This window comes from Cygnus atratus, chromosome Z (assembly GCF_013377495.2).
Source record: "Cygnus atratus isolate AKBS03 ecotype Queensland, Australia chromosome Z, CAtr_DNAZoo_HiC_assembly, whole genome shotgun sequence".
Classification (NCBI taxonomy): Eukaryota; Metazoa; Chordata; class Aves; order Anseriformes; family Anatidae; genus Cygnus; species Cygnus atratus.
In genome coordinates this window covers 20,769,307-20,786,929 of record NC_066396.1, presented here as the reverse complement: position 1 = coordinate 20,786,929, position 17,623 = coordinate 20,769,307, and the positions used below count along the sequence as shown (strand labels likewise).

General features: G+C 36.7%; 1 protein-coding gene across 7 annotated transcripts in view; it reads left to right on the top strand.

Moving 5' to 3' along the window:
- Positions 1 to 17,238, top strand: part of ELOVL7 (ELOVL fatty acid elongase 7) — a 33,595-nt gene extending 16,357 nt beyond the window's left edge. For all 7 annotated transcript variants that reach the window (XM_035553692.2, XM_050716225.1, XM_035553689.2 and 4 more), the window contains 7 exons: positions 3,983 to 4,076; positions 6,667 to 6,857; positions 9,007 to 9,087; positions 9,498 to 9,554; positions 11,188 to 11,293; positions 14,059 to 14,195; positions 15,400 to 17,238. In XM_035553692.2, coding sequence (XP_035409585.1) covers positions 4,013 to 4,076; positions 6,667 to 6,857; positions 9,007 to 9,087; positions 9,498 to 9,554; positions 11,188 to 11,293; positions 14,059 to 14,195; positions 15,400 to 15,603 — 840 coding nt within the window. In that variant the 5' untranslated portion in view covers positions 3,983 to 4,012 and the 3' untranslated portion in view covers positions 15,604 to 17,238. The remainder of the gene's footprint in view (positions 1 to 3,982; positions 4,077 to 6,666; positions 6,858 to 9,006; positions 9,088 to 9,497; positions 9,555 to 11,187; positions 11,294 to 14,058; positions 14,196 to 15,399) is intronic.
- The last annotated feature ends 385 nt before the right edge of the window (positions 17,239 to 17,623 follow it).

The window sequence follows — 17,623 nt, the reverse complement described above, 5'->3', positions numbered from 1 at the left end:
ATGGCTTTATCTTCTTTCCTGACATTACTCCCGCTCTTAGAGTAATAAGTTTTGTCTATTGTACTTTGCTTATTTTCAGATTAGGAGTAATTTCTCAGCCGGTATCTCAGTGTCCTTAGGCTGAGCTAAGCTGTCTGCTCTGACTGGCACATCCTTCTCTCAAGGATGAGAGAACTGCAAAACTTTCAAAATAAGTTTAGCAGCTGTTGTGGACTTGACATAGAAACTCTGAAAACTAAGGGGCTCTGATGCATCAGTTCTTATCAAATGTTTTACATGGAGAAGAACTGTGAGTGCTGGGGTCAGGAGGGGTAGATAAGTGTTTTTCCAGCAGCATGGGAAAAGTGAGAACATGCCATTTTGTCTGCTGCATTTCTGCCATGAGCAAAAGCAACGTATTGGAAGTAGTCTGGTTCCAGATACAAAGACAGCGTTTGGTCCAAATGGTCAGCTACCCTAAGAGTGCTTATTAAATACCAACAGTACATTTATCTGACTCCTAATACAAAACTGAACTGGTGTTGACATGTCAAATGGATAAATGCAAAGAACTGTGAATTTGTGAGGTTGCAATCTGCAGGCTGAGCAGTTTGCACCATAAGGAGGAGAAGTCAATCAGCACCCCCAAACTTGTAATAAATGGCAATGCATTTAAAGCCAACAACCACAGCATTTCTGGTTTTTGGAAAGCACGTTTTGAAACAGTAGGCTGCTCATTTGACATGGGTCTTGGTCAGCGTGTTGAACTAGCCAGTCTGAGTTATATTAAGATCTTCATCAGGCTGAGAGGAGGAAGACTGACTGGCAGTGAATTCAATAAGCTATTTTTCTTTATTGAAGCGCTGATTAAATATCATATGGTTATTTGTCTTCAGTGAATATATGTGTGTGTCTGTGTATATATATATATTATTGAAATATTGAGCCTTTCTGTGCATAAGGTGTTTGTAGGTTTTAGTGGAATATTGTTAGAACTCTTGAACAAGGTATCTTGTTTGATGTGCCTTGTCTCTTAATTTACTATTCTCAGGAGACTGAAATAGGAAGAATCCTGCATTTTAAGTATAACTTACTGTAATCAATCTATTTTAATAGTTATTTATACATAAAATACAGATTTATAATACTTCCCCCCACAGCACCAGCTACCTTCAGTTGGGTTTCTCAGTTGTCACTGTCGTACAATCTGAAGTACGTGGTGTTCAAGACAGGGTGGGGTTTACTTCATTTGACATCATCCATGATTTGGTTTATTGAGCAAGATGGCAGCAATACTTATCTGTCTCTAACCATTTTCAGCTAGTGTCAAAAGGAAACTTGAGTGGCCCTATTCTATTAGAATAGGAAGAAGATGTTCCCTGCATCTACTGTTTTTTCCTTTATAAACCTTTATAAACACAGTTTTGTAACACATTGGTGCCCTTTGTAGCAAATGCTGCAATAATTCAGTAAGAATGGACATGGATTTCTTTCACATTGAGCTTTGTTAAAAGTGTGCATGCGCCTACATGTGCTCACTGACCTCCAACATGATTGTGTGTGCGTGGGGGGGGGGGGGGGGGGGGGCAGTAAATGCAATTGCTATGGGCTTACGGCCACAGTTATTGCTGAGGAATGTGTGGACAATAGTTTGTTGGTTACAGTAAGTGCCCTTGATCTTCATCAAAGTGAGATAGTGAGATGCATAGAGCAAGGCACCACTGGATTTAATTTAAAAAAAAAAAAAAAAAAAAAGAAACTGAAGCTTCTACAGAAATCTAGCTCCTGATGTGTTATTCTAAGCTATATAGATTGAATTATGTTTGCTTGTTTAAATGGAAAAGGGGGCAGAAAGGGGATATTCATACTTGATTTAGATTAAAAAGAAGTATTTGATCACTTGAGATTGATCGCTGTACTGTGGACTTCATTGCTCATGTGTCTGAACCACACTCATGATGTTGGAATAGTACGGTTAGTAATTCAGAGCAATCAAATTAATCTATGTAGGTAGAAATTGGCTGTTCTACAGTTGCATATTAAAATCAGAAATACTCTGACGGCTTTCAGTAAGACTTTGAATGTCATTGAATGTTTAGAGCTGTCTCAGCAGCACCCTGTACCCACTGGGTATGTGGTAGAGAGACCGACTTAGCAGGAAGAGTTCAGTACAGCAAAATAACACTTCTGTGAAGTGAGCATTGCAGTTATCAGATTGTGTGGAGGATTATGGGATTGTCCTCTCCTTTTTAGTGGCTGTGTGTATCTTTTTCTGTTGTTGAGCATTAGGGAGTAATTTTGCATTTATGTAAAATGTTTGTTAGCTTAATGTATTACTTGTTACAATGATGTGTGTGATGGTTGCCTAGAAATTGTTTGGTGAAAGATGACAGGCTTGCTGGATCAATGTTGACTTTTTTCGGTATTCACAAAAATAGCTTTGCAGCATCTGTAGAGAGGAAGAAATAATTATGATGATATAGCTTAAAAAAGATGGCTATGAAGAAATAAGAAGCTCGCCCTCTTTGTTGTACTGAAGATGCTTTGTGCAGCAATTTGAATTGATATCGTGCTGTCTAAATCAAGGTAGCAGTGGGCATGTGAGGGTGGTCAGCATAAAGGCACTGACATTGAGCTGGGAAGTGCTGATGCTGGAAAATTGTATTTCTGGAAGATGTGAGCAGAGGGAACACTTTCTGTACAAGAAATAGTTTCAGATGCACAGGTGCATATAGCAGAAGTGCAAGCAGGAAAAAGCGTGTAGGAAAATGAGAATTGGGAAGAGGTAAATCATGTGAAAACTAATGAAGGCAGGCTTGTCAGTGTTGCATTTTGTGATGAAGGGTGTGGGATATAGTGTTCTTTGAGGTGTCTAAATACTATGAAATGGCAGTGAACAGCTTTAGAACTAGAAATATGGGAGAAATTATTGTGTAGGCTTGCTAAGGTGAGCACAAATGAGAAGAAGACAGTGGGGAGATCAAGGGAGTGAGCAGAGATGCATTGTAGCATCATGGGGTGCAGAACTGGCTCCCAAAAGCTGCAGCTGGCTTAGACTGAAGGAGGCTGAGATGGCTCTCTGAGAAGGCTGTCTTCTTCTCCAGAAGAAAGGAGCTGATTGTCAAGGTGCGCAGCCTGGACTAAGAGGTGGATATTGTGTGAAGATTATGTGGAGGTATGGAGAGAAATCATATGGCACAGTGAAACGCCGAGTGGGAATAGGAGAAGCACCATTCAAACTTTTTTTTTTTCTTTAAAGTATTTTCTGGGGGAATTGTGGTAAAGCAAAGGGCTGGTGTGTACTTGATGTTGGAGCAAAAATCAGTATTCATACAAGCATACTTCTTTGTTTTACATATGCGGGTGGTGCTGCAGGCAAACTGGAAGTGCTGGAAATTTTTTGTGAGTTAATGGTATTACTGGTGGTACTATGATGCTTCATAATCCTGGTGTGGAAACAGTTGATTCATCAGAGTGTGATTTGCATACTAATTATAACTTAGCTAATTATTGTATTTAAAACCAGTGTGCAGACATTGGCACCTCTTCTCCCTCCCACCTACCTTAGAAATACTTCTTAGTTAGAAAATTACATTTTCAGTAGTAAATGCTGCAAAGCTGAACTTTACATTATCAGTGTGGACTTCTAAAGGAGATGACAATAAAACCGATTTTTAGCAGCTGCTCTTTATTTATATTTTTCCCTTAATTCTAACGGTTAACCACAGCATGGTTTCTTGAGATAACGCCTTATGGCATGGAAGCACCTTGTTTGGCATGGAGAGATTACAAAATCATATTGTTTTGCATAACAGCTCAGCTATAAATCAACATCATGTGTAGTGTGATCTGTCCAGCTAACACTACCTGATCTGTATTTCACGTCGTGCTCTGTTAATCTCCTCCATTTCTTTCCATTTTGTTTGTTGATTTGTTTTTCCAAAACACTTTATTCACCTTTGTTTTATTAATTACTGAAATCCATATTTTTTTTTCCCCGCAGGCAGCATCATAAAATCTTAATCAAGTGAAAATGGCCTTCAGCAATCTGACATCAAAGGCTGTGCTGCTATATGATGAATGGATCAAAGATGCTGGTGAGTCATTAAAGTCTAAAACTTATTAACTTTCAATAAGTTTGAAAAGCAGCATGTAGCTAGTGTAGATGTACTAATATCAGCTTCAAGTAGCCTTGTCTTCCTGTACATGTTTAATTGACTTGCCAGGGTTCCTACTGACATTTTTAACTATAAAGAACAAATTATTTTCTGAATTTAAAAAAAGGAAAAACACAAAACTCAGGTAACTTATGGCTATAACCCCAGACTAATAAAGTGCCAACAGTGATTACTTTGTAAGAGTTTCTGGCTCACCTTGAATATATAGTTTGATTTATTTTTTCTGTTCTACTGAATGTAAAGCTCTATTTTTTCATTAACTAACAATGTTATGATATCAGTTGAGTTAGATGTGTGGTGTTGCTCTATTTTCCCCTTGCAAAGTAAAAGGAAATACAAACCCTGGTGAGTTATAGTATACTGAAATTTGCCCTCAGAGTAATTCACTCTCACAGCCCTGTTTCAGAAAAGAATTGTAGTCTCTTGGTGCACCTCATACAAGGAGGACATTGAGCATGCTTTGCTTTAACGTAATGTTAAAATGTTCCTCATCATGGTAGCCACATAATGAACAGGATTAATTGATTCCTGGGGAAAGCTTAAGAAGCAGTTAAGGTTTGATCACTACAATTAGTAACTTATCTTTTCCAGTATAGCTGAAAACCATTTCTCTTGTTCTGTAGCATCAGAGCATGCACGTGAAAAGGGAGCTTTGTGAGTATGACTCAGTGGATGAAGAGGATTGGGATGGGTGATGGAATATTGCTGCTTCCCTGTCCACAAATTCACAGTTTCAGTTGCTCATCTCTCTGCCTACCAGTGCTTGCATTTGGCATAGCATATTGTACCGTTAGTGCTAGAACATGTTTTTTCTCAGAATCAAGCTGGGAAAACCAGCAGGAAGGTTTTGATTGTATCAGTGCAAGGGGTGAATGCAAAAAAGCAGTCAGTTGTGAAGAGCGGGTGCTTCTCTTGCAGTGCTACACAGACAGATGTAATTTCTTTTTTTTTTTAATCTAACGTGCAGCGTTTCGCAATACTTGCTGGCCCATGGGCAGCAGCATGGGGCACCTAACAGGCTGCAAATGGCATTATAATTTGCTTTCCTCAACCTTTTTTAAAAAAAAACAAACAAAAAAAAGATGGCTGTAAACATCACCAGAGTGCCTCAAGACATGTTGCTTGAATGCCATGGGTTGAACATCACTAACTTAAGACATTTGGCCATGATTTTAACACTTAACAAAAATTGCAATGATGTAATTTCATGGTCTGCTGCTGTATGTTGGGCTTGAAAGCAGCCGTTTGCTGACTCAACAGGAAGGTTAGGGGTCCTTCAGAAATGAAACTTCCAAAAGTCAGTTTAGAAAAAAATTGTTCTATTTATCCTGGTTATGGAGAAATGTTGAAGTTTTTTGAGCTGAGACTTTGTGATGAATGACAAATGGATGCAATGGCATCAAGGTGAAGTTTAATGGGTAGGTCTGTCAGTCCCAGCTGTGAAGAGAGGTAACGGCAGCATGAGCAGGAGAAGGACTCTCTGCAATAGCTGAAATCAGTATGGGATAACTGGAGAGGAACTTGCAACATATTTGCTGTTTGGAGATCTGCAATATAAAATTATGAGTTTTAAGGTACTGTGAGTGGTGACGCGTCAGAGGACTTCTTAAGAACAATCTGTGAATACCAACCAATGAGAGGATGTTTTCTCAGTCTGAATTCCCCATGGTTATTACATCTAACACCATACTGCTTATAAGGCTTGAGGATCTTGAAAAGTGGGGCTACTGCCTGTCTGTGCCTTCACCTGTGAGACAAAACACATGCTTTTCCAGGGTAATGAAGTCTCACTTGGACATGCAGGCTCTGTGACCTGCTTGTGCATTGCTTTCCTATATGCCTTCTGAGCCACAGCAGTGTATGAAGATGCAGGCTTTTCATGGAGGAGGGCTCTGGACTGAAAATCACATTTCCTGTGATTCTTTGTGTGAAGAATTAATGACTTATGAGGAGCAGCTGAAGGAATTGGGGCTGTTTAGTCTGGGGATGAGGAGCCTGAGGGCAGACCTCATTGCTGTGTACGACTACCTGAAAGGAGGTTGTAGTGAGGTGGGTGTCAGTCTCTTTTCTCAGGTGACAGGATGTGAGGACATGGCCTCAAGTTGTGCCAGCGGAGGTTTAGATCCCTTTTATCATGAAGAATTTCTTTATGGTGAGGGTGGTTAGGCATTGCAACACACTGCCCAGGGAAGTGGTGGGGTCACCATCCCTGTGGACGTGTCACTCAGGGACATGGTTGAGTGATAGGACTCAGTAGGTCAGGTCGATGGACGGACTTGGTGATCTTCTAGGTCTTTTCCAACCTAGATGATTCTATGATGCAGGAAGAAGTAATCTGACAGGTGCTAAATCTTGTTATCCAGTCAGCACAGATTTGAGGTAAATGTTTTCTTGATCAGTGAAAACAAAACCCAAACTGTTAGGAATTAAGTACTTTTCAGCAGCCTCTTTAGGATTTAATGAGTAGTGGAAAGACCTGATTCATTTTTTTTTTCTTCCCCTCCTCTAGATCCAAGACTGGAAGGCTGGCCACTCATGTCTTCACCTTTTCCAACGACCTTTATCATTGGAACCTACATCTATTTTGTCACTTCTCTGGGACCCAAACTCATGGAAAATAAAAAACCTTTTGAACTCAGGCAGATAATGGCATTTTATAACTTTAGTGTGGTAATCCTTTCTTTGTACATGACTTACGAAGTAAGTACTACTTTTATAGGCAGCACACATATATTTTATGTCTCTAAAAACCCTCATAAATTTTAATAAATTTATTAATACAATTTCCACTTTTCAATTCTCAAAACTATTATTCTGATTGTTGTAATTATATTCCTGTGATCCGTACACCAAAATTATTGAGCTGTTACTAGATAAAAAGGAGTAAGTCATACACTGTATGTTTACTAAACAATAATCTTCAGTTAGGTCAGCCTTATAAATTGCAAATGTTAATGATATCTACTTAGATGACCTTCATCCTCTAAAAAAACTTAAACAAACAAAAAAGTGAACAATTTTAGCCTGTTTTTTCAGAAACAAGAAGTCTTTTTTTTTCTCTGAGAGAGTGTTGAGATTTTGCTGTAGTCTGTACCAAGTGTTCAAGCAAATGTTAGACTTTAAAATAGCAAAGCCTGGCATTGTGTAAGATTATGGGTTGATAGAGCAAAAAAAATCCATAAGAATGAATGGTATAGACTATGTAGAAGTTTTAAAACCAGTTTTTAAACCTTAAGATACAAGATGCCTGCTTCAGTTAAAATATATATATATATATATATATATATATATATACATATATGTATGTATGTATGTATGTATATGTAACAATAGTATTATGTGAGTGATAGCTGTCTACATTTGCCTGGTTAAATATTACTATGCCAGTACTGATGCTTTTCATATTAAGTCTGGTTATGTGGTTATGTTTGGCAAATTGGTAATGTTGCAATATAATCCCATAAAATTGGCAATGTTTCTGTTAGCTCAAATTTCACAAATTTCATCATGAGTTACAGTGAACTGCTTGACAGTTCTTTTAACAGCACTTAAATGACAGTGCAGCCGCAGCTACTTCATGTAATAGCTGCGATGAATGTTGTAAGCATTGGGACAAAATGCTTACATTTTTTTTCTCTTTTTTTCTGAAAAATCACCAAACACATCTGTTTGTAATTTGGTGATAAGCTTGGTTTGATTATAAGCCCTCAGAAACTTAAATAAATTAAATTAAACTTCTAGCAGTGTCTGATACTAACACAGTACTCAATCTGCTGTCGTGACTTCTATCTTAAAATTCCATGAAAGGGTGCATAGATGCTGTATAACAGAGAGACAATAGCAGAGATTCAGACTCTCAGCAAAAAGCTGATTCTTTCCCTCTTTGGACCCAAGCCATTTTGTAGGTGTTTTAAACCTAACCTGTAAGGTGTTATCTTGATGGCGTTTTAAATCTTGTTTTATTTAAGCAACTGATTCTTTAAGAAGTTAAAACATCTAATGTGTCATAGACTAAAAACCATCATCTGTTAAGAGCTGAACCTCATATCATGCATGAGTGGGTTATGATCAATTGATGACAAGTTTTTTTTTTTTTTTTTTAAACTGATATAAGATACAGTTGTCCTAATGGCTGGTAGGAGAATGAGCCAAGTGTAATATTAACAATGTGGCTCTTGTCTTGAGTTCTAATATAGTCCAAGAGAAAAGATCAAATGATCAAGAGAAATGATTAAATGATGATACATATAGTCCTGCCCTGTACACGTGCTCTTGATTGTAAAAACAGTAGCTTCTCATCCATCGTATTAGTGAAAGACTCATTGAATCATGCAGTTCAACTAAGCAAGATTTTAGGAACTAGGATACTAAAAATATAGTGCATATTGATTTGTTCTTTGTCTTTAAAGTATTAAGCTCTACTTTTATGTTGTTATGTTGTGATGGTTTTCTTGAGTAGTAAGATATTTGGCTGTGATAACTTCCAAAAATTTCTAAAAGGTTCACTTGTTTTTGTGTTCTGATTTACACAATAAGTTGCTTAGCCAGCATGTGTGTTGAGATGCAGCTGTTTCTCCTCTTCATTTACTAATGCTGAGATAATGGGTGTAGAAAGAAGCTTCTTGTCCATAGGTGTGGTCATGGAATTATAAATTAATCAATCTGTAGCAGCAAATGATCTTGTGGTAGCTAGTCGACATAGAGGTAGATGATTGACAAGGTTGCTGATCCAACAAGTTTATAATGTTGTTTTCCCCTCATGCTTAGTGATTGCAATAGTAATCTGAATTTAATGAATTTTTCACAAGACACAAAGTAATCCGTGCCCTTTTCTTTTTCTTTGCTCCAGTTTCTTATGTCGGGTTGGGCCACCGGGTACTCATTCCGGTGTGATATTGTTGACTACTCAAGGTCACCTACAGCTCTAAGAGTAAGTTGCCAAATGCATGGTCAAATTGTTATGCTACACTGACTTTATTTTTGGAAATGCTTTTTGAACAACCAAATGTATTGCTGTTGAGTGGAATGCCTTACTGTATAATATAAAGCATTCACATATTTAGGGGATAACTGTAGGGGTTTACTGTTTGGAAAAAAAAAAAAAAAGGCAGCCTATTTGTTGGCTTGTTCCTCTTGGTTTTAAAATTCTCTAACAATTAAAGAATATCATGATTTTTTATTTTTTTAAGGAAAAAAAACACCATAACAACAAACTATACATCACCAAGACACCACTTACTTCTCTCTCTATTTTCCTTTTATACTCTTACTTTTCTTGCAGCTTCTTAATTTTAATTATCACTATTAGGATTTAACAATTTCTGTTTTTCACTCTTGCAGATGGTACGAACTTGTTGGCTGTACTACTTTTCCAAATTCATTGAACTATTAGACACTGTAAGTATTTGTAGCCTAATAAACAATGTAGTGATGTTTCCCTTTCACAGTAGAAGAACCACTGCTGTTGAGGGCTGAAAGCATAAATTGCTTTTTCGTTATTCCTCCAACCTTCACTGTTAGAATACCACCAGGTTGTTTACCCTTACTATCTTATTCTACCATTGCACTGTCACTCCTTATTTATCAGGGAAAATATTAGAGAACATATCATAAAAAAAAAAAAAAAATTGGAAGCCCTGATAACTTGGCTATTTATCAGCCAAATACACTAACCTGTTGTGCTGCAGCAATACTTGTCTCAACATGGCAGGTTAAAAAAAAAAAAATCAGTGTTGATTACATTGAATTTTTTTCCATGTCGTCTTCAGATTTTATCTTCCACTTTTGGAATATTTGCATTAACAGAACTGAATACAGCATAATTTGTCATAATTACCTGCTCTAAACTCCTGTGAATACCTTGCTGGCCACAGATGTGTTTGGTACTTGGCCTGTACTCTGAACAGTTTTAAAGAAAGTCTGAGCTGCAGTGCATTAAAGCAGAATGCAGACCTTGATCACCACCACCAGCCATCTGCCTTCCCCTCTTCCTGAGGCTGGCACCTACTAGGGATGGCGGAGCTGTGTCGGTCATAATAGTGGTGATTCAGGAGCTGACTCATGAGCAGCTGGGATGTTCTATACCCCGCAAGCAAAGTTAGACATCTAACTTTCATCTACAGTCATGATTCAACATCTTACTGACTGGGCCAAATGGAATGGTAATGTAAGTGCCAGGAATGCTAAAACTGGAAAAGCCTGACTGGCTTAGTCTTCTCTACTACCCTCTTGTTAGATTGCCCCTTTTTAATTAGCCCTGGGCTTGAAATTTTTGTTTATTATTATTTGTTTTATTTGAATCTATCCAATCAGGTACCTGGTTCTCAGCAGCTTTTTGGTATTATTGCAGAAGTTATTTATTGACTGTATTTAAGTCATCTGTTTCCAAATGCTTTCCATAGCATGCCAGACTTCTCTTCTGTATTACTTTCTTTGCCATCTGATACCACCCTTCTCATGACCTGACTTCTTCTTATACAATTTTCTTGCTCTGTCTTACCTTAACATTTCTCACAATATCTGTCCTTTTAAGTGTGGCCTGTCAATATCTATTTAGAGTAGTTACATTTATACTTCCCAATGTTGCCTTTTTCCAAGGGTAGCTAAGTCAGTATTAATAAGAAAGGCTACTTCTCTAAATTAATATTTTCTCCTGTCTGTATCTCTTGTTAGTCCTTCACTTCGTTTTCTCAAATGTGTTTGCTTTAGAAGTTCAGGCAACTTAAAATCTGATGCTTCTAAATACTTCTCAGCCCAAGCAAGTCCATCTTATGTTGTCCATTGCACTCATTGCTCAGCTGGGGGTATTTGCTTTTGAAGCTTGCTTTGGCTTCACTCCACATGTGGGTTTTAATACTGGTTTAATATTTTTTCAAAAATCAGTCAGATGTTTCCCATCTTCTCTCTACACTGCAGCTGTGAAGAATTTTTAAGTGTATGGTAGTGAGCAACCAGCATAGATGCATACAGTTTTCTTTTAGTATGTTGGGCTTGAGTGTTCTATAACATTGTTTGTTAAAATCTGTTTCAGATTTTTTTTGTGCTACGTAAGAAAAACAACCAAGTTACATTCCTGCATGTCTTTCATCATTCCATCATGCCATGGACCTGGTGGTTTGGAGTCAAATTTGCTGCAGGTAGTGAAGAGACAGTTCAACCTTTACATATCTTCTGGTACCAAAAACATGCTAGACAAATACTTGAAGAACAGATTAAAAATTCCTGCAAACACCAACATTTTTAGACTTGTATGTCTTCAGAATTTTTTGTAACATCTGAGATCACCATACACGACAACTATCTAAATGGGTGGGGAGCACTCATTTTTCTTACTTGACATCATTTTGTGCAGTGTTGAGGGAAAAAGGTGCACAGGAGAAAGATACAAACAAAGAGCAATATTACATGAAAAAGAAATGCGATTGCAAAATTAAAAGTGGTATGGAAGAAGTATAAGGTAGATACTCTGAAACTTCTTCAAAGACATTTTTCCTTCAAACCGTAAGAATCGAATTGGAGGGGAGGACTACATTCTCATGGTTTTTTACTATCCTTAAAGTGCTGTTTTAGCAGTCATTGTTACTGTCTTTAAGCCACAGAACAAGTGGGGCTTACTTACACCTAATACTTTATTTAGCTTTCAGAAAACTACAGACATATTTTTTTGACCTTATGTATTATAGAAAGTTAGGCTCTACCTGTATTTGTATTGTGATGAACTAAGTGTTTCTGTCTACTCCAGAATAGCTCCACTTGTCTCCTTCCCTGCTCTATGTGCATGCATCTGTCTATGCTGCAGAATTAGTGTACAACACTAATAAATATAGCATGCCATGAGAATAGCCTGGTAAGCACAACGGAAACATGCAGAGTCCTTTATTAGTACAGGGTATGTTTTGTAGGAGGGTATGTTTCCCCCCCCTGCCCCCCCCCCCCCCCCCATGTTTCTTCTCTCATATTCTCTGGCATGTTATTTTTATAGCAAACTGAAGAATAGAACCATGGTAGTTACATCTGATCTGTTAGTTTTTGTTTTATGAATGTGAAAATAAGCCCCAAAAGCAGTCCAGGATACCTGTAGATTGGGTCTTTTGAAGTCCAGTGTGCAGATTTTGCTAGTGTATGAAAGGCTATACTTCTGCTGCATTTGTTGAGTTTCTGTTATTAGGAAGCTTGATCATGTCTTTCTCAAAATTGATGAATAACTGGTATTTTAAGTTAATGAGGAAACTGTAAGTATATTTTTCAGCATGCAGTTCAGTTTGTTTATAGATCTGCAAAGAATTCTAGCAACTAACACTCTCTCCTCTTCAACCTTGAAAAGTTTCCACTTATAGGTGATTAACTTTCTGCCTTTTATCTGGACATTGGATAAGTATACCAGACACAGGCTTCTGATTTTGCATCAGATTCAAATTTCCCATGTAATAATTTGACATATATTTCAAAAAATTGTGCAAGGTCTGTTTTATCCTCTGCTCATAATAGTCATACTCAGCCTTGAAGAGCTGTATTTATTCCTGCAGCTCTTTTGCTTATCTTTATACTGATCTTTCCAAATATTGTTCTGTTTGACAACTTATTTTTTTTTCCAAGAATTTCAATCCTGCTGATGATTATCTTGTATTCAGTTTCATCACTGCTTGTCCTTCCTTCTAAATAGTGGCACTACGGTCTCTACTGACCAAGCTTTGGAACCTGTGTTTAAAAAAAAATGGGTTTGTGAAAGGAGATACTGATTTTTCTTCTGATAAATAGAGAACTGTAAGATGTTGTTTATGTACGGTGTTGCTTTTTGGAGCATATTCTTGTACTATTGCCTCTCTCTCTCTGCTTTAACTATTTATTTTTTCTTTTGAATATTCACTGTGCAGGACAAAAAAATTATGTACTTTTGGACTGTGAGAACACTCAAATTATTTTCAAAAAGACAAATAAGTAATTTTCAAAGAAAGTTTGCAATCACAGCTGGAAGAGTTATGATCTATCAAGCTGGAAGACTAGTGTGAGCTACAAAATCACAAAATAAGCTTTATTTTTAACTTAAGTGATTCTTAATGGCAAATTGGCTTTTGGATAAGAAATATTTCTAAGTGTCTGCTTTTCATAACATTTTGTTTTCTTTCTGATGCTCAACATTTTCATATTCATATTTATCTTCAAAATACTTTATCACACACCTCTTGTTTCATTTTTAACCTATAATTTATTATGTTCTTTAAAACAAAATTACCTTGAGCAGCATCATCTAAATCCATTGTTGATCTGTGGAGGAGAAAAAAAAAATTTCCTCACTCACTTTGTTTAATATCTTACCAGTTTCAGTTAGAGTTTGTCCCAAAGAGGGTCATTAGTTGGCCTTAAATTTCCTTTCCATTGTACGTGTGCTTTTGAGATGGAACATGGATTTGTGAGGCCTTCGCTTACATCATGATTCCAGAAACTTACTGCCTGAAACTGTGATCCTTTCTCTGGATATCTCTGTTGGGGAATTACTTATCCTCTAAAACTTTGCAAAGTTCATCGTGATGCTCAGAAAATAGGTATAAAACAGGAGGAATGCTGCTTCCACTAAATTCTTTCTGCCTCCTTCATGTATAAATGTCACTTTGAGAAGTTATAGTGATTTTTTTTTTTTTAAAGTCATTAGATCAGATCAATTTACTGCTGTTTTGGGATAGCTAAGATAAACCTGTGTGATAAGATCCTTCAGAATCGGTGTCAACCCAATTCTGGTTAAATACTTTGGTTAATCAAAGTCTATAATTTTTGTGGTCTTTTTTGGCTGTTTGTTTGTTTGTTTTCAACTGAATCAAAACAAACTACTAGGACCTGAGGTGGCTTTTAAATGACCTAAATAAACCTGATGCAATAATACTACCTTATTATATTCCTTCTACAGGTGGTTTAGGGACGTTTCATGCTTTGTTGAACTGCATTGTACATGTTGTCATGTACACTTACTATGGCATCTGTTCTTTGGGACCAGCCTATCATAAATACTTGTGGTGGAAAAAATACATGACAACTATACAACTTGTGAGTAATTTTCTATTTGACTTGAACATCTCTCAGAAAGCCGATTGTGGCTAATGCAGACAGTACAATAGATTTGTACTTTTTAATGTTGATCTATATGGTCAGTACAGTTGGTATAGTTTTTACTCATGTTTTAAATGAGTAAAACAAGTCGTGAGCCCCCATTGAGTTATTTACTTAAATCTGCTGACTTCAACATTCACCATAAAATCATAGACACAAGCTTTTCAGTTAAATGTATTCACTGAATACTACATGCAAAACTCATTGGCTGTATAAAAATAACTAGAATATAAATTTACACCAAGAAAACATAACTAATGTACAGAGTCTACATGTAAATAGTAATGACTGCAGGGAAAAAGAAGTATTTCCTAATGTCATGTCCCTTCTTTCATAGAAATTGTGTGTAGAGAATTTACATTGTGTTTTATTAGCATTAGATCACTCTGAAATGGTTATTGCTCTGGCTGCTTTTTGATGCCCAGTTTCTTTAATAGAAATTTTAAAAATTCAGCTTCTGGCTACACAATCAGTTTGGCCTGTTCACAGATGAGCAAAAGAAGCAGGGAGAAGCAGCCATGGCTGTAACTGCTTGCACCAGGTCTGGTGTTCGTTTACGTAACCCTGTGTAACTAGGAATGACTTAGCTTGAATATTTATAAGTTTAGAGGATTTTTGTCTTGGCGTTATTACCTGTGGATTATTAACTTAGAGTTCATGTGGAATTTTTTTAAATCCTCCCTTAAATTGCTTTTTTGGGACCTGCAGACCTTTGTGTCACATGAATTTCCCCTCACCTCTGACCTGCATACTATCATGTTCACAGATCCTAATGTGTATTTTTTTTGCTGGCTTTTTTTTTCCGGAGCAATATCCCATTTGTCACTGGTCAAACGTGTCAAATTACTTCTTTCTTTACTGAACTGGCTAGTGCAGACTCCCTTTCTTCTAGTACAGGTTCCTCATTGCTGCTTGTAATTCGTATTGTCCTTGGACAATATGTCTTTCTTTACTCTTTGGAAGTGCTTTTCAATGCAGTAACAATTTGGGAGAGGGTCAATAATGGTGACCCTATCTATAGCTGAAAAAGCCCCTGCCCTCAACTTTTTATGAATGCAAGTTCTGCTAAATCTTTTTAAATGTCTGTAGAAAGTTTGTCTTTCTTTTAAAATTAATAATTTTCCTTATCTTTTTCCTCCAGGTCCAGTTCATTATGATTACAGTCCATATAGGACAAATCTACATCATGGATGATTGTCCATACCAGTATCCAATTTTCATGTTTATTATTTGGCTATATGGTTCCATGTTTTTAGTCTTGTTTCTGCACTTCTGGTACCATGCTTACACAAAGGGACAACGACTACCAAAGACGACAAGAAATAGCATCAGCAAAGATCAGTGAAACAAACTCTTGTCTACAAGAAAGAAGAAAAAAACGTATACATCAGAGTGAAAACTTGAGCTACTTGACAATCAAGATATTTAGGTGCACACACTACACTGTGTATATTTTGTATGTTTTCTTCCGAAGCAGAACTTGTATTTTTACCATAAGTTATTTGGGTTTCAAAATTTGGGGGGTGGGGTAGAACAGCATGTATCTCTGAATTAAAAAGGAAAAAAAAAAAAGTGTTTTCAGCAACTTCCTCGTGTCTTTCCTGCAAGAAATGAATGGATAGATGATCTCTATCTAGAAGATGCAGGAAAATAAAGATACTTGTTGAGAAAATTAGTGTGTATGACAAGTACAAAGTACTTTGACCATTGAGGAAAAAAATGACTTTAATTGTTATAAGTTGCTGAGAATGTCAGCTACAATTTATTAACATAACGAATCTTCAATAAATACTGTATTTGAATATAAATCTTATTATTAATATAACTAATACATATAGGCATTATGTGTTTAAAAACAATATTACTTTAAAGAAAGGAATGTATGTTAATCTGTCGAAGTATGGCATTTAGTTTGAAGATAGACTTTTATATGTACCCTCTTTGATTGAGATAACTTAATTCATTTTACGTAGGAAACTTGTATTCATTTAAAAATTATCCTAAATGCAGGAAACCTACTAATTTGAGGGTCATCCAAACTGTCTTGTAGTGTAATGATCAAAACAGCCTAGTGATTTGTTCACCAAAGTGTTATAGTAATCTTAATCTATGAGTATGTTTTTATATATGTAGAATAGACTGCTTAGTGGGGATAAATATGTAATTCAGCAGTCAAAATCTTAGTCCTTATATATCTTTTAAAGAAACACATTTTTTGATTGAAGCCTAAATGTTAGATACCATGACTGTACTGTGCTCTGTTTTCTTCCATTCCCATTATCTATTGAAATACATGCCTCAAAAGACTTTCTGGGGTTTTCTTATTATTGTTTATTATTATTACTGTTTGTTTTTAACAACTCAAGTTTAAAGTTTTCTCTGTTAAGTAGCACTGGTTACCTTGTCTCTGTTCCGTCAAACTAGAAAGAAAGATACAAGACATTCTCTGAACTCCTGAGACTGGGGCTGGCAGAGGTGGTAGGGCATGTGTGGAGTCCATATCGGATCGACCAGTATGGTTTTTTTTCCATGTTAGGAAACATGGAAACATGGCAGATTGTTAAGGGCACACACGTAGAGAAATTAAAGAGCCTAGCTATTTGCACATAAGCTGCATTTGTATTGTATGAGTTTATTAAGGAAAAGGTTCATGCATCAGACCTGTAACTGAGGAGGTAGAGATGTTTAACATGTTACCTTTAAATGTACTGTTTTCTATTATGTTCACTACTGACAGAGAAGAAGCTTGTCGGTTTTGCTTTGTGCTTGACCTGTTCTGTGGGATTTTCAAATATCCAAAATGTTGGTGCAGGTTTCAATTGCTTCCCTGTTGTAAAATTCCAAGAAAATAAGTTTTGTTACCTCAATATATTTATAGGCATAGCAACATTTATGGTGTATTGTTAATGCTAAAAGAATTTAAACTTTATCATGGACATGTGTTGCATATAATTCTTATGAAATTGCATACAAGTCATCTTTATAAAACAAATAAAAAGTAATTTATATTTTATCTTTCCACTATTTAATCCCCGCAGCTATCAACTCTCATGGCAGATTGAAATCCGATTATCATGACTGTTGCAGTTTTTAGGTGCTTAATCATGGAATCCTCTGTGCTGAGTTTCAGCTCTCTGGCAGTGCACAGGGAGGAAGAGAGGTGCTTTAGCACAGAACCCAGAACAACCAGGATGCTGACTGGGGGCCACATGTATTTTTCAGTGGGAAATCTGATCACTGACTCCAAGTCTCAAATCCTCCCAGCCTCCAACCTGTGTGTACACGCTTAGCTTCCAAAGGAGGGAGGGTCATTTCCTGACAGCAGGGGCCTAGTGCTGTTTTTTTTTTTTTTTTTTAAGCAGCTG